Consider the following 21,880-nt stretch of genomic DNA (forward strand, 5'->3'; position numbering starts at 1 on the left):
TTCTCGCCCCATCTTTGCTTCACTCATGAGCAAAACTCTCCACCTGTGGAAGTGACTTACTTCTGACACGGTGGAAGCATTCTACCTTTATCTGGCTGAGAACCCTTAAACCTGAAAGCAACTCAGCCCAGCTGCTTCACGGTTCCGCAGAGAAAACGGATGAAGCCAAAGAACTATATGAACACAGCAGAAACAAGACTCTCATAGCCCAAACCATCCTCCATTTGGCTGTACCAGGAAATTCCTTCAATTAAAGTTAGGAGCATAATAAAAGCTAAGGTCAACTCTGAGGGAAATTCTTATTTGAAAGATTTCGCCACTGTAAGAAACAAGGAATGTTAGTATGGGAGTTGAATGCCCTTTCCCCTGACAGTGGGCAATGCTTGTGTACTGCCAGTAAGATATTCTGTGGGTCATGATCAAGTCTCCTTTTCGAGTCTATAAAATTCATAAACTGTATGTGAAAAATCCCCTGTTTAAAAAAAAGTAAAAGCTTGTTCTGAGCTGATGTTTTTCTTCCAACTACTCACTTTAGCAAACCACAATTTGAACAAGAGATTTAGCATCAGTTTAAAGATAAATACCCTTCCTGATCTAAACCCTTTGCAGTTATCAGAACTTGGGAGCTGCACACGGAGGCACTGGAAAGTGCTTCCAAGTACTAGGCTGTAACTTAGTGGCACAAGTGGTATCCCATCCTAGGACTAGTCAAGACTAATCACACCCGACCTTGCTTAGCTTCAGAGATCGAATGGAATGGAGCATTTTCAGTTTGGTATAGCCGTGCTTGTAAAGATGTGTTCACGTGTCTAAGCTATCTTAGTACAGTACCAGTGTAACCCTTGTGCTATCCTAGGCACTTTAACATTGGGATTTGGGTCATCTAGACCCACTAGACAGTGTGCTGAACCTTTTTTCTTCAATGATTTGTGATCTTCACTGGTGTCCATGGATTACATGAAATCTTTCCACCTTTATCCACCTTTGTCATGGTAGGGAGAACACGTCAATGTAAGGGTGGGGTCATCTAAGATAGCACAAGGGTTAAGAGAAAAAAAAGGCAAAATTTGGGTGATAAGTATCTCAAACAGAAAGTACAGACTCCAATGCTGTAGCTGACTAACAAGAAGCAGAAAAAAAAAAACATAAAACGGAAGGAACGGGGTAAATAAGCAAAATGTGTCACAATGAGGCATTAGATTAGGTATCAATGTGTTGACGGACAAGTCAACACGATTAAAACTTTGGAGCCAGTGGTCAGCTTCCCCTCTATTAAAGCAGCACTGAGGCAAGTTCGGTCTTACACCACATCCTCACTCTGGTATCCACAGCAACAGCCTGCCTGGTCTTTCCTTGTGCTCGCAGAGTCAGAAGTCCTTCATAATTCAGCAGCTTTTCCAGTCAGAGTCTAGGAGTATTTCAGCTTCATAGAAGAGTAATGAAACTCCATCAGCTACCGGTGGATTATAGCCACAGTGACTCTGCACCCATAAAAGGAAATTAAATCTCAGATTTTACTCTGCACAGACACATGCTTGTGATGCACACCGTCAGATCTCAGTGTGTTTTTAAAACAAGCACACAAACTGTTGTTGGCTGAATGAATAATATCAACTAAATCTGCTGCTGCTATGCACATAAGCCTTTTACCGCAGTCCTTTTGGTGGGCTAATATATTCATCAACCCCCTCATGCCTTCAGATAATCTCTAAATATCAGTCCTGACCATGTCTCCAATTAGCTTCTGTGTGGAAGCAAAACCTGCTGTAAACTGGCTCTCTAATCCCAGTCAGAGAGAAATGCAACCAGCAAGTTTCAGTGGTTTATTAATATTACTGGATAAAAATGAGATAAATTTGCTTCTTGTTTGGCAAAAACAAAAACGTGTGCGAATGCTTGTATAATTTACATACACGACTCCAGTTTTCAGAACCTAAAATAAGAACTCGGCTCTTTTTTCAACCAATTACTAACCAGGACTTTATTTTATTCATCAAAGTGAGATAAACCTAAATGATTAGCTGATCACCACAATATACATACTGGGCACATTGAAGACAGTGCTGAAAACGTAAGATGTGGTACATAAGATGTAAAATGGTGTAATAAAACAAGTCTACCAGAGTAAAAAAAAAAGCTATCACCAACCAGCCCTTTTCTTAATTTTGATGTATTGTTCCTTTCCCTAAGCTGCTCAACTTAGTGGTCATCCCTATAATGTCAACCTTCTCACGGTACGAATATCAGCAGTACAAGTTCTGATTTTAGAGGGCATGTCCCATTTTCACCAATCTTTCTTTGCTGAAGTATAAAGAAAATCTGAAACAGAGCTTACTTCCTATTATTTCACGAACTTCATGTCTAATTTTATTATTGCTTGAGTGCATTACAAAAATTTTAGGCACCAAGGGGTGAGGGTAAGGGGCCATATCAGGCATCAAAATAAAGACTCACATTGAGCTGCAGCGTCTCTGTCCACTGTCCAATAATGCGGTAGCCCGGTCCGGTGATGTTGTTCCACTGGTACTGGAACAGGTCATAGCGCCCAGGGGCGTCACCATTTTTGTTGAAAGTGACTCCTGTGCCAGCACTTCCTGCAGATGAATAACAGGTCAGTTATTTAACCCTAGGAGTGGGAAGTACATTACTTCCTATACTATAAAACATATAGGAACAACAGAGTCTTTAATTAGAGAATTCTTGACAGATGTTGCAACAGAAATGATTGCAAATTGTTCTCACTTGCAGCAACTTGCAGCATTTGATCCAACTGCCAAATGAAGAGATTCACCCATTAAACCCTTCTGTTAAATGGTAATGAAAAATCAGGCACTTGATAGCCCCTTTCAATGACTGTGGGTCAAGTAAAAAGAAATATCTCTGATGCTACATTCACACTGTGCTCAGAAACTCTCAGAGTATTGTAGTAAATTCATTTTCTTCCCTGAAAACATCTAATTATAAAAATAACTTAAAGTCTAAGATGGCTGAAGCAAGATGTATTTCATGCTTACAATGAGCTGCTGAAATTTGCACACCCCAAATCATATATACATCCTAATATAAGATTTTATAAATTTCCAGCAGACCATTACAGTTCATGCTTAAGATGCCACAGATGCTTAAAAAATAAAAAAAATGAAACCATTAAGTTGGTGGTTGAAATTAAACGTTGTCATTTTTCCTCTTTTAAATTACTGAAAAAAGATTTAAATGTGATAAATACAACTTTTTTTAAAGAAAAATAATCCTCACAATTTTGTAAGGATAAACAGTTAAAGTATTACCTTTGATGCAACAAGCTTTAAATATGATTTATTTATTCATTTTTTGTGAAGAGCTACACTTATGCTTGCTGAACATTTTAACCCAATGTTGAAGTGGTTTAAATATTGCTTTTTCTTTAAAAGCTCAATTTTGATATATGAAAAACCTAGTGTCATTTAATTTCGGCTGGGCACAAAGCGCTATTATTATATTCTCCTAAATGGTTGGCACCTCTGTAAAATTAAAACGTCACTACCTTGATTGATCAAAGTTCAACTTAGTTTAAATTTCAATGCGGGATCAATGGCCCTGCATTCTTTACGCAGAGCCTGAACACGATCGTAGAAACCTAAGTAGGGATGCGTGAACACGGAGGTTATGAACGTGGAAGCCCAAAACCCACATTTACATAGACTTTTAAAAGCAATTCAGACACCATGCGCACTACTTTTTTTTTTTAAACGGTGGATATGACTTCATCAATTTCACGAAGTTAAAATTTAATTTTGCGACAAATATTTATGAGTCCACTGTCTTCTGAAGATAAAAACGTTGGTTAATCAAAAAAGTACATTTAAATACATTTTGTTGGTAGTAAAGTTTCTGACGCAATGCATTGTGGTCTATATCAAGTGACCATTGAAACTTCTGGGAAATTTCCAGGGCTCTCGATTTTGGAATTGTAGATTTGGACAGCAGCAAAAAAAGGTGAAAGCACTATTCCCTGATAAAAGTTAGTTCAGAAAGTATGGAATATTTCTGCCACCACGTTGCATACAAAACTTTCTAAGTTGCAAGTGAAAATATTAAATATTTGCTTTTTAATATGCTTACAATTTTTTTTGCTTTCAAAAACTTTTTTTTTTGCTTTCAAAAACATTTTTTGCATTTGCAAAACACATTTTTGCATGCGTTGTGTCAAATCTCACTTTTATCTATCTTTGATTTTTCTGAGTTAAGTTTCAGTTTGACGTGACAAAACTGCCATCAAACAGCTGCTGATTGGTCCAGATTCTAACCAATCAGGTGTCTCTGTCTCCTGTTGACGGTGCTTGGAGGCACACATGGACTTTAGGACTTTGTATTGCTTTTGTTTCTAACAGGATTCTGCCGATTTCAACCATCTGGCCCGTTTCTCTCAGAGTAAAACCCAGAAGGAGCAGCAAAGCAGCTAAAATCAAACCAAGTTTTGTATTTATTAATATCAGTGTAGCGACCAGCGTGTTAAAATGTCTGCAGCAAAAAAAAAACCGTCCGAGCTCTGACTCCGTCCCGCCGGAAGTAACACTTTTTAAGATTTGTATCTAAACTAGTGTTTTATTTTAATCAATAAATGCTGAAATATTAAGAGAAAATAGCATTTTTTCATGAGTATTTTTTTTTAATTTGGACAAACGCTCACAAGTTTTAAAACAGAAGACACTTTGAAAATGAACATAAAGTTAAAAATGCTTCTTCTACTAAATACATTGAGGTTCCTTTGGTGAGCCATCATGATTTTGCTTATTATTGCTGTCAATCAATTAAAAAACACTTGTGCAGTATAAAACATCTGCTTTAAATCTTTTATTGTTTTGTTTAAAAAAAAAACATATCTTAAAGAAAATCACACTTTTTACCAATAATTTCCACTGCAGGATTAACAGATCACACACAGACATCTTAATCTAATGTCAGCAAATCAAATTTACAGTTTCAGCAGATCCTGAGTCATAAATTCACAAATCTGACTTAATAAAAATTAATCAATGCTAAAAAAAGAAAGAACGTCTGAATTATTGTTAAAATGATAAAAAATGAAAGTGTCTTCATCCAAACAGACAAAATTGAGGTTAAAATGAGCTGGTTTGGTTTCTGAGCCTCAGTGCCAGACACCATGTTAAATAAATGTGGCGATTTAATTGTTTAGAATCTGGACCAATCAGCAGCTGTTTTAATGGCAGCTTTGTCACGTCAAACTGAAACTTAACCCAGCAAAATCAAAGATAGAAAAAAAGTCAGATGACACACAATGTATGCAATGTATTTCTTTTTGGCGGTGGCAATAGTGGCAGTTTTAACACGCTAAGTCACACTCAAAGTAGTCAGCAAAATCAAAGATAGGAAAAAGCGAGATTTGATACAACGCATGCAAAAACGTGTTTTGTAATCACAAAAAAGTTTTTGAAACCAAAAAAAAATTTGAAAGCAAAAAAGAAAATATCAAAGCAGAATAAAAAGTTATTGAAAAGCAAATATTTAATATTTTCACCTGCAACTTAGAAAGTTTTATGTGCAACTTAAAAACTTTTGTGTACGTGGTGGCAGAAATATCACTCCATAAGAGCTACATGTCTCTGGTGCTTTCAACAAAACCTGCATGCATTTAAAAAGCCAATATCTGTAAAGAGAATCTGTCCTTTCATTTTGGTCAGTTAAAAGTAGAGCAGAGTGATGAAAATCCTTGAGCAGTTTTTGCTGCGGAGCCTGGATGGAGGGAGTGTGAGTGAAGGACTCAGGGAGCCTGTCACTGACTTAATGATGGACTCTAAAGCAGCAGTGGAGGCAGTGAAGCTCTAATTATGGTCTCTGAAAGAGGACAGATCATCTCTTTTTAAAGGGCCGTGAGAGCAGGCTTTCAGACAGCTGTAAGTCAAACCTGGCTTGTGTGTTTCATTCTCTCGTGAGGCTGGGTTTTTGTGTTTATGATCTGCAGCTGAGAGTCCTCGGCCTTGGAGCGCTCCGCAGGCCGTGAAAGCAGTTTATGAGCTGCAGAAGGACGCAGCCATCAGTCCACTCACCATTGAAGCTGACGCTGCGGATGTACTTGAGCAGTTTCTTCCCTCCAGCGAGCTCCATGTCTGGGCAGATCCCAGAGTTCTCTGGACAAAGGTCCCGCTGCATGTTGTGCAGCGCGTGTGCCATGGCATACACGGCATCGATCACAAACTGGACCTTCCCTTCCTGCTCGTACTTTGAGTCCACGCCGATGCGCTCCTGACCTAAGAGGAAGAGAGAAGAAAAATCAAATAAGTCATGTTTCATAGTGTTTATTTGAATCAGAAATTATTAAGGCTGAAGAGAAGGAGTGAAGCAACAATGATGTAAGGCTCCTACTTCTTGTTTTTAAATCTCAGGCTCCTGCTGATTAAAACACATTTTCCATGAGTTCATCCTCCATTAAATATAAAACACCTTCTGTTGATTTCTGCTTGGATTTGGTAATTTAATGAGATAACTTGGTGGATGAGACAACTTGATGAAACAAACTTTTTTCTTTTTTTAGGGTTTTCACCCAAAACATCTCTCATCTGTCTCATTTTCTGTTTCTTTGGTTCATGACAACGCGCTCCACCACATAACACAACAAATAGTCTGCTTCTTGTGAAAAAAGCGATCCAAACCAAAAAAATAACAAGAATAAAGTACTAAAAACTGGTAGAATATTTAATTCAAGTGATATAGGTATAAGCGGGTTAAAGGTCTCCGAAGTGTGCATTATCAGCACTAATGCACTTGGCGGAAGCAACCACGTTATCCGGTAATTTCTAAAGCACACTTCGTTGGCCATTTACACTTACTTAAAACACACTAAAATCAGGGGAATTTCAGTGCAACACAAATATTCATTTGACTTTGACTTTTTGACTTTTGTCATATTAAATAATAAGTTAGGGGGTGAGAGACAAAGAAACAAACAAGTACTTTTAAAACGTTACATCTTGGCTCGATTTTTTGGAAGTAATTAAAAAAAAACATAATAATTATTTTCTAAACTTTGTCACAGTTTTCGACCAAACTTGTCTGCCTTTATTTTTGGTCATGGAACCTTTCCTAAAAATGCAGATGCAGAACTTTGAGGAGATTTGCTTTGCTGAGGTCAGTTCTCGTTAGACTGCTGGAAATTTTCCATAACAGTAGGGGTGGAACGATTAATCGAATTAATCGATGAACTGATTTATTTTTCTCCGATCCAAGCAGATTGATCTGTCTGAGGCAAATGTTAATAGAGTTGAATCAAATCAGATCATTCAAAGTGAACCAATACTGACTGTGAATCATATCAGCAACCTCAAATTATCATATGAATAAAATTGCTTTTTTAATTAGTCGTTTCACCTCTACAAGGCTTCAAAAGTTTATGTATTTGCTTATTTTTTACAGTTAAAACAATTCAGAATAAAATAAATCAAGAAAGACACAATTTATCAGCAAAATGGTCAGAAGTCCACCATAAAAAAATTAATAACTGCAGCCGTAATGAATCGATGTCATGTTAAATATCAGCGCCTCTGCAGGCTGAAGGATTAATATTCTTTGTGCTGAGTCTTCTGGTTTTGTGATTTTACTGCCGTTTTAATGATCCTATTTAGAGGGGAACTACTGCCATTGCCAAACTGGACTGGACTATTAGAAGTCATAATTGTTCCTATGAAGCATCTTTAAAAAGCTCCTAAAGAGCAGAAGCATCAGCCTAGAGTGTTCAGAGGAAGAAGAGCAGATGACACTAACGTTTCAGGAGGCACACTTCTCGGCTGTAAATTTACTGACATCACAGCTGGCTTCACTGCTAAGTTCTCACGGAGGGAAAAACTGTTCATGAGAGCAAAACGAAACAGGTTGATAATATAGGCCATTTTCTCTGGTATATGAGGTCAAGAATGGATGAAATAAGCGCATTGGAAGACGGGTCCACACGAGAGATGAAAGGACAAAGAAAAGTTTTCCCTGTGTTTGAGGCAACAGCCACAAAAAAAAAAAAAAATAGTTTGCGTGGCTGAGATGTTTAGGTGATTTTGTGGTTGAGTTGAATATTTGTAATCTAAAGAAACCTTCTTTTCTGACAAGAAATACAAACTCTGCTTCATCTCATTGTGATTTTAGAGCTCAGTGCTGCAGATCTAGAGGCAAACTCTATTGTAATAACTCAAAATCCTTGTTTTCTCTTCAAAAAGCTTGAATTTGGCCTATTGAATGTGAGTAAAAACAGAACTAAATTTGTACAGATCCGAACAGGTAAATAATTCATTTTCATAAAATTCATGACTTCACCCTCAGAATGTTACCATGGGAACAGCCAGAACTTGAGGTCAGTTGAGCTGCAGGAAAATTCGTGTTCTTCTGCAGCCATGGAATTCCACATTTGTTTAAATTCCATTCATTTGGTTTTTCTAGGTTTAGGTTTGGATCGATGTGGGAGGAGTCGCGCCCTTAAAATGGTTAAGCTTCACATTGTGTCTTGATAAACCCAGGCAGACTTCAGAAGAAGCTTTTATTAACCACTAATTCTCAACTTAGAGCTGATGGTCACAGGTGAGGGTAGGAATACAGACTGAACGGTAATGTAAGAGCTTTTTCCTACCATAAGCTATCTGTAGACCTAGTTACTACAACAGACTGGAGCAAAAACCACTACTATTTGTTGGGGTGATTTACCTGTCTACTTAACCTCATCTCACAAAACTCCTGCACATTCTTCCACACTGGGAAGAAGTTTATTCCCAACCCAAAGCGCTCTTGTTTCCTTTTTCCTATTGAGAATTACGATTTTGGTCTTGGAAAAGCCGATTGTCAACCTAGCTGCTTCACATCCAGTTGTAAACTGTTCCAGACAAGACTGGAGGTTATGGCTTTATGAGGCTAAAAGGACCATGTCATCTGCAAAGAAAAGATGAAATTCTAGGGCTTCCAAAGACAACGCCTTTTATTTTTTAGAAACTTTAAAAAAAAAATCAATTTTCAATTTTTTTCTTTCCTTTTAAAGTACATTTTATGTTGATTATTTCTATGATGTATTGTGATTTTAATGCATTTTTCTGTTTTGTGAAGCACCTTGAATTACTTTGTGTACGAATTGTGCTATACAAATAAACTTGCCTTGCCTTGCCTTACTGTGTTCCCTCATTTATCGCAGGGGATATATTTCATAAATCATTTGTGATAGGAACAATTTGCGAAGTAAGATTACAAATGTTTAGACAGTCAAACCCCTCACTGGACACTTTAGACATGAACATTTTTAAACTTTTCTCTCTTGTGTAAATTCTCAAAGTTTCAACCTTGGTAGATACATAAGTCCAGAATCAAAACAAATTTCTGCTCGCAATCAAAGATTTTTGTAACTGGCAAGCTGAGTGCTTTCTGTAAAGCAGGGGTCGGGAACCTTTTTGGCCAAGAGAGCCATAAACGCCACATATTCTGAAATGTAATTTCGAAAGAGCCATACAATAATGTAGTGTTCTTTTCCCACACTGAGGCACGGAGACTTAACCTCTTTAAAGTTCTTTATTCTGATTACTGCAGACCGCAACAAACGCCGTTCAATTCATTCAGCAACTCCTGAATCTCTCCCGCCGAGACGAGAGAGCTTCCCCCAACTTTATATTCCCCTGCTCCCGCTCCAGCCCCTCCCATTTTCCTTATTCGGCCCACAGCTGAACCCCATTGGTCCAAACTACTTAACAACAGGCTGAGCGACAGAACTGAGGGCCAATCAGATCTCTGCTTGATCGATGCGTTCCATGAACTCCAGAACTTTTAACGCGGCCCAACAGCCATCCAACTCAGTCCGCGACAATTTGTTTAAAACTAAATATACAAGTGAATGTGTGCATTTGATTTAATTTCAACATTTTTAAAGTACAATAAGTCTGAGGATTCTTTTTAATAACATTGTTATGCTGTTGCTAATAAATGATGGGTATTTCTCGTGGTAGTTTTGCTGATGGTCTAGACTAGTCTGGTTTATACGTGGTGTGTTTCTTCTTCATGCAGGCGTTGAGACTTTAAACGTGATCGTAGGTCTGAATGTTCTGTAGATGTGAGACAGACTGATCACATGCAGATACGGAGCCAAACACACACTTACACGCTGCAGTGAATGACGGGCAGCGGGTTTTAGGTTTTTACAATCCCTGCGTGATTCACCTGCTGCCTGTCCCCAGAACACCTCAGCCCCACCCTCTGCTTTCTCCCTCACACATCCCGTCCTCGCATCTGCGCACTCTTTCTCAGAGACGGGAGCGCGCAGTTTTAGGCACGGTAATTCACAGGTTTCCGGGTGGTACAAACTCTGTGAAATAATAGATAATAGTAACTGATAGCGCTGGCGCAGATTTTTTTTTCCAAGCACCGCTACTACATGCGCGCCTCTGGCATCGCATTGCGCCCGAGAAGGACTGGTCTATGAAAGAAAAAGAAAAAAGTATAATTAAAGATTTGTCTGCGAGCCACATGTGACCATCAAAAGAGCCATATATGGCTCGCGAGCCATAGGTTCCCGACCCCTGCTGTAAAGACTAGGAGGAGATTGATTGACAAGGTCTTCAGCCAATCAGGACGCAGAACACGGTAGCAAGAGAGAGAAAAAAGGCATGCAAACTGCACTGAAAAAAAATCAACAGAACTGCAAGACCACGAAAGATGAACCATGGTATAGCAAGGGAACACTGAGAATTTCTGTTTTAACCAAATGTATCTACTGAATTAATGTAAAATGTTAGCCCTGGCTCTGTCTAACTCTTACAAGAAATGATTTTCTGTTGACCATGAGAACAAAGCTCCTGGTCTGTTTTCAAGAATTAAGCTTAGGGACATGAATCTCAGTCTCCAAAAAACCCACCAAGAAAAATTATCATTGTCCAATACCTATTTCAGGGCCAAAAATCCTAACCGATCTGGATTTGTAAAATATGCAAGTACGTCTTACTCCATTTAGTAAACTAAAAACCGACTACAATGTCGTTTACTAGAGGTTCTGACACAAACACTGGCAATGAGAGTTTGTGAGCACTAAAGATGACATTAACGTGGTCGTTAAAGACACGGAAAATAACATTTATAGTTAAAGAGTGTTAACCCCCTGATGCCTGATATTTTTTTCAACTATGAAAAAAAGAAAATCACTTGTGTTTTTGCTTTCAGGTTGATGCTAAATTAAGCTTAGTTTGGAGAAGAGGTTGTTTGGTGCAAAATGAGGATGTCCACATGCTCACAAGGTTTCATTTGAGAGTAATGATGACCTCATGCTTTATGCTGGAGGCTGGTTATCGCAGTTTCAACACAAAAGGGTGGGACTGGGGTGGCAGGTCACAGCTGCAAGCTCACTGCTCCCTGAGGGATCGGTCAAGTGCAAATTTTGCACTGTCAGGTGTCAAACACAGAGGCAGTTTGACATTTTACTGTGGCTTCTGAACTTTTTGAACTGACGAGATGTAATCTGGGTGGGACAGAGGTTTTTTTTGTTTTTTTACCCCCAGCCTCATTATTCTCACTGTTTTCACCTTAAGCAAAACCTTTCACCTTAGCGTCTTCAGTGGGGCTGCTCCTATGACTAGAAGACAGTCTGTAGCTGTACTGTACATCTCCCTGGTGTCAACATGAGTGCAAACAGTGCGTCCTTGAAAAACACAGACTCACTCTCAACATGTGTTGCTGTTTAAAATGAAGGCTAAAAATAAAAGTCAAAGCAGGTGCAGAAAGTTTGCTTTGAACCACCAACACAAAACTAGGCCAGATGCAAAACAAGCAGACAATCATGACCATCTTAAGTGGAATTATAAAATTGCACTGTTCCTGTTCAGCTTCACAATCTCTAGCTTTAGTCAGAACACTTGACGGATCCAAGAACCTTTCATGACAGCATGCAGCACTACATGTTTTTTTCTGCACAGTGAAGAATGAATGAACTATCACAGCGACGTCAGCAGGCAGATGTTCCTGCTGGTTGCGTTGCCGATGGACTACTGTGCCGCTGAACTGTTTTGGCTGATGCAGGAAGGACGTGGTAGCTAAACAACCTATATTTACATTCTGTTCACCTTTCCTCGCAGTGCCAGCTTCCATCAGGCAGGCAGCTCAGGAGAAAAATCTTACCAGAAGCGAGGCATCGAGCTGCTCCTGCGGGGTCTCGTATTTGTATTTGGTGAGCAGCACTGTGAATAAGTAATGAGAGGAAAAAAAGAGGAGCAGGCAGTTTGGCTGAGGCTGAGAGGAACCTCTGGAGAAGGGATGTGATCACTGCAGCAGCAGTCCATCCTGCTAAAGACGCCACATCTAGACTCTGTAATTGACACTAGTCAAAGGTCTTATCCATCCTGAACACCATCAGCAGTTCTCCATTCTGTGCTTTAACACCTACCAAACTAATGCTACGTAGCCTACCTGATGGGTATATAATTATACGGATGTAAAGATAATTACACTTTTTTTTGTCGTTTAAAAAGAATGACCTTTGCAATGGTTATGCCATTCTGGGATTGAACTCTGTGGATGTAAAAATATTCCAATCCTGGCCAGGTCATATTTACCAAGTCAAAAATGAAAAGACTTTAAGGTCACTTTTATTTGAGAGTTTTGCTCAAATTTACAGATGAGCAAGAAAAGGTATGTACCTACCCTCAAGTCATGTGAGAAATAGAATTTATTTTAAATAGAATTACATTTCTATTTTTTAATTCCTTGACAATGCTTTTAGAAAAAAAATAAAGCAACACGCAACACAAAGTTTATGTTAATATTTGATTCGTTGAGTTCTGAATTCTGGATGACCCACTAACTGGCTTTCCCGTTGCTTGAGCATTCCTCATTATTCTGTTTAGTTTACAATTTAGGACCTGATTGTCCCTGTCAGACCCAGCTGTCTGCTTTGACCTGTGAACGAGGAAAAATCTGTCTCTGTGGATTAACCTGCAGGTTCAGTGGTTCCCTTACAGGCTGTTGTATGGTAGGAGGATCTCACATCACACTACGTGTTTAATTTAAGCTTCATCAAACAGTAAAACCATCTTTATTGGGCCAAAAAGGTGAGCCATCACATGCTTTTTTTTGCCACAATACTGGTTTATAATTCTTAACAGCATATTTGTCTTTTTTCCTTCACTGTATTACCATCAGAGAGAACTCTAAACCTCGATGAGATGCCAGCAGTTTATCATGCTGTCTTTATTCAGGAAACACTTGGTCCTGTCAGCTGGTTCCCCAGGAAAAACCACATGTGATGCAGTATATCTTTCTGCAGCCTTCTCTTCTTTACCATTAATTACTCCACAATCCCGGCTGTGGTTGGATAACAATCACAACCTCTGAGTCTCCGATAAGAAGCAGGAAGGGACAGTAATATCAGCAGATTACTTTAATAAAGGATGATTCATGATATTATATATCGTCAATAAGTCTGTCATGTATAAATTGATTCTGAAACAAACACTAACATTTAGCCAAGTGCAAGAGTTTAAAATCTCAGAGACAGACAAAAAACTTTTGTTTGTTTGCAAAGCAGTAGTTCTCAATGGAGGTTTGGTGTTGCATCCATATCAAGGAAAAACGAAAGTTTTAACTTCAGTTATCTGGCCAATAGATATTTGATAATGTCTGCATATTAGATTTGTACAAAAATCTAATTCTTAAAATGATCTCAGTTGATTTTAAAAAACAGCGTTTGGACACTTAACACAAAATAAAAAGTATTGCTTTTTTCTGAGATGAGATAAGAATGACACATCATAATTGCAAAGTTAAAACTAAAACCACATATATTCTGTTTTTCACAGAAATTTACTGTTTTATTTGGTGTTTCCGTTCTGAAATCAAAGACTGGTGAATGAAAACTGTTCCAGAGGAGACTGACTCAAAGTTCAGAGGACAAAAGCTGCAGAGAGAAATGTTGGATCACTAAGACGGACATGAAGCTCCTCAGATGAAGAGGAGAAGGAAGAACAAACTAGTCTTTATCTGAAGCTAACGAACAAACGTGTATATATTGTAAAGCCTTTAATGGAAATGGTCACTTGGAGCAAGACATGTCTGTTTTCACGGAACTCTGAAAGCTAAAGAGCAGCATTGAACCTTCACATTCTGGAGCAGAGCCGCTTTTTAATTTCGTACTCTGTTCCACCTGTACCACTTCTCCACAGGCTGAGAGGAATTTAATCAATCTGACGAATTTGAATTGTGCTTGTTCGGCTGAAACATTTGTGCTAAAGAAGGCCTCCATCTTTTGAATTTTACTTAATGTTGAAACTAGGTTTGCTCTGGTCCAGCTCTCTGCAGACTGGTGTTTTCAGAGCTGAAGTTCCTTGCCCCTGTAGAAGGGTTGTGTTCCGTTACTGATGATGGTCTGATCTTTGTGGGCTAATGAAGACAGTACTGAGCCCTGTTATCAGCAGCCTGTACATTTGGTGCCATGCGGTCCAAGGTCTTTGCAAGCACAGAGAAGATTACCTTTTCTGTGTGTTCCTTTAAGCCCTCACTTTCTACCCCTCCACAGTCTCTGGCTTGCAGTCAAGTGCCCTCATCAACAGGCATCCATCTCCTCTCAAATCTCCTTTCCTGCTCAGCCAGATAAAAACTGTTTTTTTCTTTTTAAAATATATGATCCCTAAAAGCTCCAGGACCCGGGAGAATGTGTGGCACAGTTCAGCTCCAAAACGAGGAGAACAAGTGATATTTGAACTGTGGTAACCCCATCCTCTGAAGAGAAAACCCCTCAGTGACATCAGCATCACCATCAATTCCTTTGACCAGGCGCCTTGTTAATTTTAGCACGTGTACCCCCTCCCTCCTGCAGCTCTGTTAAATAGGTTGGGGACACAAATAAATGGCCTAGTTGTTGCTGCATGGGCTACATTAATGGAGTTTGTAGAAAGAAGGCCAGCTAAGGAGTCCAACACCTGCCTTCTTTGTTTTAACTCCTCACAGCTGCTTGTTGGATGAAAGGGCAAGACCACACATCAGCAGTCAATGGGGAATCAACACCTTTCAGGAAGGGGTGAGTCACAGTTACACCGTTTTTAGATCAGTGGGAGGGATTTTTTTTTACCATTTCACAGCAATTTGTGCTGCAGCTCAGCTCACAGGTCCTCTGGGTTCTGCTTCATAATACAGCCAACATTTCACATTTTGACCACGAATGTCAGCAAATCCTGCTGGTGTTTAAACGAAGGTCAAGTGGAACAAAACAAGACCAAATGACAAAGGACAAACACCTGAATATATGAGGAAAAACCTGGACTACAGTCAATCCCTTAAGAATAAAAAGCAAATGTGGAATACAACACTGTATAGAATGGCCATTGTAGGACAATTAATCATCATTCTGGTACATGCAATATTTTACTCAAAATTATTGTGTTTCCACCTTTTTCCACGTTTACACTGAGACTATGATTCTGGAAAGTGTATAAGAGTGGAAACACAGACTGTAATCAGACAACTCACTTTTCTTTTTTTCCCCTGAATGATGGCAAAACAGTATGCTAAAGTTTTAAAGTAATATCTGTTGCTTCTATATTCTGAAGAGAATACACCAAATACAATAAGAAGGTAAAAATAGGACGGCACTTAGAATTTTTGAATAAAAAATAAATGACGGATGGTTTACAAAAGTGTTGGCTAATTATAAGCCAACGACTTTATTTGTTTCACAAGTATGATGGGAAATCCATCAGCTGGATGTGGTTGTCTATCTTTGGCTACGTTCACACCACCCTCAACAATGCGTGTTTAAGAAATCACTTTCAATGAAACGTCTATGTAAACTTGAGCTTCTGCGTTCAACACTCTTGTATTCACATGGGATCTACGACCTTTTCCTACAACTGTTTTCGGGCTCCATGTACAAAACACACGACCACTGAAAAGCGTTTGACCAACCAGGGACTCGGATTTATTGATGGCATCCCTTCAAGTCAGAGAAATGCCAAGCGTTTAAAAATTGATCACGGAGGAGAAATTAATAATTGTGGTTTTTGCCCAGCTAGAATGACATGACACCAAGTCTTCATATATTGGTATAGAGCAGTGAAAGAAGAAGCCTGGAGCAAGATTTACACCACATCAACATTTTGGTGGTGGACATGCGCTAGTAAAGAATAGCAAAAGAAAAAGAAGAAGAAGAATTCCCTCCTTGCTCGTCCAGTGTGAAAGCATGCTTTTAGTGTGTTCTTGAACATGCAGAACATACCTTGTGTGTACGTAGCTTCACAGTTGGTAACAACCACTAGCAGCTTTACCTATGCATAAATATTTTGCATTTATAACAATAATCTTTCAAATAACAAAAAACGTATTACCAGTCAAAAAAGCATTGTCATTTTGGTAACCACTTGACCTTCCATTGTAAACCATACGTCCTCAACAGATACTAGTTAGGGTGACACAAAGCTAAACTGTTCAATATGATGAAGATTCATCCACTGTTTTCACTGTGTTTTGAACAACAACTCCATCAGTCCTATTTCTCTATAAAAAAAGGTTGTCAAAGGTGCAAAAGGTCAGTCCAACTTTGGTTTGGCCCAATAACAAAAATCTGGTCATGTACAGAATGAGCATCTTGGTTTACTTTCATATAAACTTTGGTGTGGTGTATTACATTGTGAATGCAGACCGTGTCCACAGACCAAAGAGAAAATGAAAACCAAAGAATTGTAAAAAAATATATAAAAATACCTGAGGTGCAGTAAACATGTGAAGGGACTCTTAATAATACAGTGATTTGTTGGAGTATTTATTTTCTTCATTCTTTTTTCCCCTCATGGTTAGAGCTTGTTTTGGGCAATGGCACCCCAAAATAAGTGGCTGTGTGATTTTTCTAGGTGGTCTGATCTAGTCTTTAGTTATCCTTTCAAAGTATTGACTGAAAGCAACCAAACCAAAGAAAAGGGTTAAAAACTCCAAATCAAAGAAAGTGTATCCATTTCTCGCCCATCTTGATTGAGTCAATGGAAATGCACAAATATAAAAGCAATCTGGAGGTATAGATCACTGATACCAGAAACCACTAGACAGCACCTCTGAAGTCCAAGCTCCTTGTCTGGATCCAGTGAAGTATAAAACTAAAGCAGCAAGCAGAATTCAACAGGCGACTCCTTGTAGAGACCCTGTTTGACCGAACTGGGAGTAAATCACTTCAGTTCCTGCTGAAGGTTAATAATTTCTGGATCTTGTTCTGAAGCATGCTGTAAATGGAAGCAGATAACAAGCTCCACACTGAACTCCTGCTGGTTTTTGAAGGGCTGCTGCAGTCTGGGCAAAAACAGAACTTTAGCCTCTGATGAGGCAATAAAAAACCTCTAAGACAAGCATGTTGTCACTCTGCAACCGTTATCCCATCCCATTTTAATTCCTCACATCTCCCCAAGTGCTTGGGCTGACTGATGACTCCCGTGTGTTCTCCCTGACCTCTGCTTAACTCAGCAGCCATGAGTTTTCTCTGTGCCAAAGTCCTCTGGGTGGCTCCATAGAATAAAAGTGCCAGCTGCTGTCTCGCCTCCATGTGGCTGCTGCCGTTTCAATGGACTCAATCATCCCAAAACGGAGCAGGTGGGAGTTTCATTTGGGTACCTGGACGTTTTGTTATGAGAGGGAAGATCATTTCGGTGTCTGCCTGGTTCAAATGAAAACGCCAGGAGGGGTGGAAGTCACAGCAAACAAAAGAAGTGGGAACTGCTGCGATGAATGAGTGTGGGAAACACGGATTGAGGCAGCTGCGTGAATGCGGAAAGCCCATCTTTGAAAATCAAACAGACTTTGCAATTAAAACTCAATCAGTGGGAGAGGGAAATTACAAAGAATGGAGGAGGGCAAAACATAACGAGACAAAGAAAAACAAGTCAGACAAGACAATATGTTCTTTTGTGTCCTCAGTCAATATTTTTAACAGCCCAGGCTCATTAGCGTTCAAGGACCGTTCACAGCTTCGTACTGAGTCACTAATTGCAACGCATTATTGATTACAAGCTTCTGTTTACCATCGAAAAGGCAGAGATGTTTTTGGAGTTGCAAAAAAAGAATCTCCCATGAGTCCCAACATCCACACAGTGCTAAACGCCCGTGAGTCAACCGATTTAACGCTATTTTCTAGTTATTACAGTTGTCATCATGAAAATGCAACAAAAGTTTTATTTTTTATTTTTTTTAAATTCACAGTTGGCTTGAATTTATGTTTAAACAAGCAAAAATATCTATACATTTTATCAGCCCCCTGCATCATTTTCAGGGTCCATTTGGGCTCCAGCAGGCTACACCCTGGACAGGTCACCAGTCCGTCGCAGGGCTACACTAGCACTCACACGTACACACTCACACTCATATATAGAAAAAAATTAGAGTAATTAATAAAGCTAAGAAGCATGTTTTTGGACTGTGGGAGGAAGCCAGAGTGCCTGAAGAAAACCCATGCATGCACAGGGAGAACATGCAAACTCCACACAGAAAGGTCTCAGCTGGGATCAGGCTCTTGTAGCAAATGGCCAATGGTATGACAGTTACCTCGAAACTGTAATAGATTCCATAGATTTACTGTTATGAATAAAATTACTATTTTCTCAGAGTTGTAATCCTTTACTACTTTGAGCAAATTTCCTTAACAAATAACATAGATCAAAGATCAACATTTTCAAAAAATGATTACATTTACTGCAAATCATTTTATATCCAGTAGTTTAGATTTTATGGGAGCTCAAACTTGTGTGTAACTTGTGTGTAATTCATTGATTGACAGGTGGTTGTACCCTCAAAAAATCTCTTGCTTTACTCTGTCTCACATAATCGGCCGCTTTTAATTTGTTGTTCAGGTGGGTGGATTATCTCCAGTCTATATGGCCGATCAGTTCAGGCTTTCTTTTCTCCAAACACGTGCTTTGTCCTCTCAGTATGGACGGCGGGGTTCTCACCTGTGCACTTTCTGCTGCTGTCGTCCTTCTTAGAGGAGCTCATCAGTTTGCAGTTGAAGTTTTCCTCCCAGTACTCAGCAAACCACACGTTTCTCCTGTTGTTCTCCAAAGTCCGCGATGTGAAGTATGCGTCGAAACCTAAAAGACAACCAGCTGTAAGTTACACAGAGACGTGGGAGCACAGCAGACAGGATGTCTGTCCCGATGCCGTCAAGTGTGTTTCTGCCCATCTGGTTTTTCCCTTTCCTCAGCACATCATTTACAATCCGACTGAGCTCTTCAAGAAGCAGCTTGTTCTAATAAAATGAAGAGCAGTAATATTGACAGTAACAAAAACCTGTTAAAGGGATGATTCGCCTGCTTCTGGTGGATTAAACTGTTCTAGATGTTGTGCAACAGTACAAAATAAAAGGCCAGAGCACCAACAAAAACAAACCGTTACACATGGTGTAAATATTCTTGGCAAGAAAAGAGAATTCAGCAGCAATGAAAGAAAAGAGCTGCATATCCTCAGAAAGACATTAGCTCTTAACATTGGCTCAGAGGGTGCAGGAGGTGGTGCGTAGGTTTGTAACCACATAAGAGAATGTCATTCAACGTAAAAACACTCATGTACCCCACACGTTTTTTGCTTATTTCATAACAGAACTGATTATTTGTCTGTTATATTCATTATTCAGGGTTTGGGACGTGAGGCAATGCTATCAACAAGGGTACAACAGACCCATGATCTGCAATGAAGCTGATATTGATAACACCAAGGTCATGGGTTCTTTTGTGCCCCTGTCCCAAGCCAGCACCTTATCAGGGTGGAGGTGTTTGTGTACTTCAATAATCCCAGGTTTTGTCACACAAGCCTCTTTGGTCCTTCCAAAGCTTGGAAAATGGGGCCAGAGGAAGGTGATTCACAAGAAACTCACAGAGTGAATAATATAGGGATCCGTTGTACTCGAGTCACCTGGGATCCCACCCTACAGCAGAGGAAGGAAGAGTCCAACCCTTGGTTACCAAAACACAGAAGAGGATCCTGAAATTTGGGGGCATATTTTATCCTAACATTGTTTCATCATTAACATTTCAAAGCACTAACGAAATCTAAGTACTACCTTGAATGACCATGGCAGTCAAATTGTCTCCATGCTTTTTTATAAAGCTACAATCTAGTTAAAGTGTCATTCTAAACCCAAGAGAAACAAAAATGGCAAGAAGAAAGAAAATTACAGTTACTATTTAAGTTTTATTGTTTTAATGTGACACTGGAAAACTCAACTTATATTATTTTAATTGACTGTCCTAATGTGTTTTTATCTATTCTCCCATATACTCTAAGATCTTTTCAATATATTCCAAATTATATACAAATAATGTCCAAGCAGTCAAAATGTCACAGCCATTTAAAATTCCGTTAGACTGAGTATTAAATTACTTTTTTTTCTTTAAAACTTTTACTATGTTGGATTCAGACCAACTTGTTGCCACTCTGTTCAGACAAATCATATTCATCTGCCCTTTGTGCCGCTGTTGTACATAATCCATTGCATTATTCGCTGGCAGGTAGGCTTTGAGGCACTTTACGCTGGAACACTGATGGCTCTAAAGAACCACAGAAACTAAATGATCATGTTGTTCTGGAACAACAGAAGCCTTGAATCATAACATCTAAGTTTCTTTCCTTTTTTCTTTACCTTTTAAGGAACAATGCAGTTCAGTGAACATCTGTCTAGCTATAGACCCTATGGACCCTGGACATATACAAAAGAGAGGTTATTTTTCTAAAATGCTCAAATGTCCTCATTTAATTCACAATTATTCTCAAGAAAAATCAGGTGAACTGAATGTTTTGAGTTATTTGTGTCATTTTCCTACCAACCCGTCCGTTCATGCAGAGAAACATAACACAAATGTGCAGTTTTGGAGAATTGTATGTCCTAATGTAGCTTTGCTGTACTTTGTGCCACTGAAAGAAATATTCCAAATGTTCACATGTAATCATGAATCCATCATTTCTAAATGTGTGAAGTCACTGTATTTTATTGATTCTCAACCACCAACTGGGCATGCTCTCTGTGTTAAAATATTGAATCCAGTTTAATAGGAAAAGAGCAAAGACACACATTCAGAAGATCTGCCATAATTTTTAGCATCTTTAAAAAAAGCTGTAAGAAATCTGAGAGCTTATTTTCAGACATTCGTTTAAGCTTTTCACACCACTTTATCAATGTTTTAACCTCGCTACTACACTGCTTTACAGATAATTAGTACATGTTAACTAGATTTACATTTTTATCTATCTTTGCTGTATTTTAAAATGATATTAAAGAAAAAAATGTTTTGAAAAAAGGTAGTGAGATAAGTAGTTTTTATTCCAAAACAATGACAAAATAACTCATTTCAAACTTCTCTGCAATTATCTAAAATTAACCTCAGTGACATTCCCTACTTTAAGGTGAATCAAAGATCAGATTTAATGCTATATGACCACATTCTGTTATCAATCATTTATATTGTCGTGGATAAACTTTGAATTAAAATAGTTTTTTAAAGCCCAAAAATGTAAAGCCCACAATCACTGAGAATCTTCAGGGACCAGACCTGTGGTACATTAGAAAACTCAAAAGTGGGACTGCCATCTTACCAGATAATAAAGTGAGAAGCAGCTCAGCTGGTTTTTGAGTCTCCAAGAGCTGCAAGGGCAGCCATGCTGCTACTAGCTCATTTAGGATGCTTTAAATTTTTATTTTCAGAAGATAAAAATGAACAGAGAAAGTGTGATCAATGCATCAAATAAACTGGAAGAGCTTGTGATGTTATAGTAATTAAACAGCAACACAGCGTCTGTATTCATTCCGATTAGCTTCTGGCGTCATTTTCCTTTGCTGTAAATCTGCAGAGAACAGATGAGCGAGTCCTCCAGCAGCATCCATTTGCAGCACAACACACAAGTAAATGAGAAAATAACAGTG

At 38.9% G+C, this 21,880-nt stretch overlaps 1 protein-coding gene across 2 annotated transcripts in view; it reads right to left on the reverse strand.

Annotated features, from left to right (window-relative positions):
- grm7 (glutamate metabotropic receptor 7) overlaps window positions 1-21,880 on the reverse strand; it is a 207,152-nt gene that overhangs the window by 54,756 nt on the left and 130,516 nt on the right. For both annotated transcript variants that reach the window (XM_004069018.5, XM_078947518.1), the window contains exons 5-7: window positions 18,918-19,055; window positions 6,048-6,248; window positions 2,455-2,594 (exon numbers count right to left, since the gene is read on the reverse strand). In XM_004069018.5, coding sequence (XP_004069066.1) covers window positions 2,455-2,594; window positions 6,048-6,248; window positions 18,918-19,055 — 479 coding nt within the window. The remainder of the gene's footprint in view (window positions 1-2,454; window positions 2,595-6,047; window positions 6,249-18,917; window positions 19,056-21,880) is intronic.

This window comes from Oryzias latipes, chromosome 5 (genome assembly GCF_053564925.1).
Source record: "Oryzias latipes strain Hd-rR chromosome 5, Olatipes_Hd-rR_3.1".
In the NCBI taxonomy this organism is placed as follows: Eukaryota; Metazoa; Chordata; class Actinopteri; order Beloniformes; family Adrianichthyidae; genus Oryzias; species Oryzias latipes.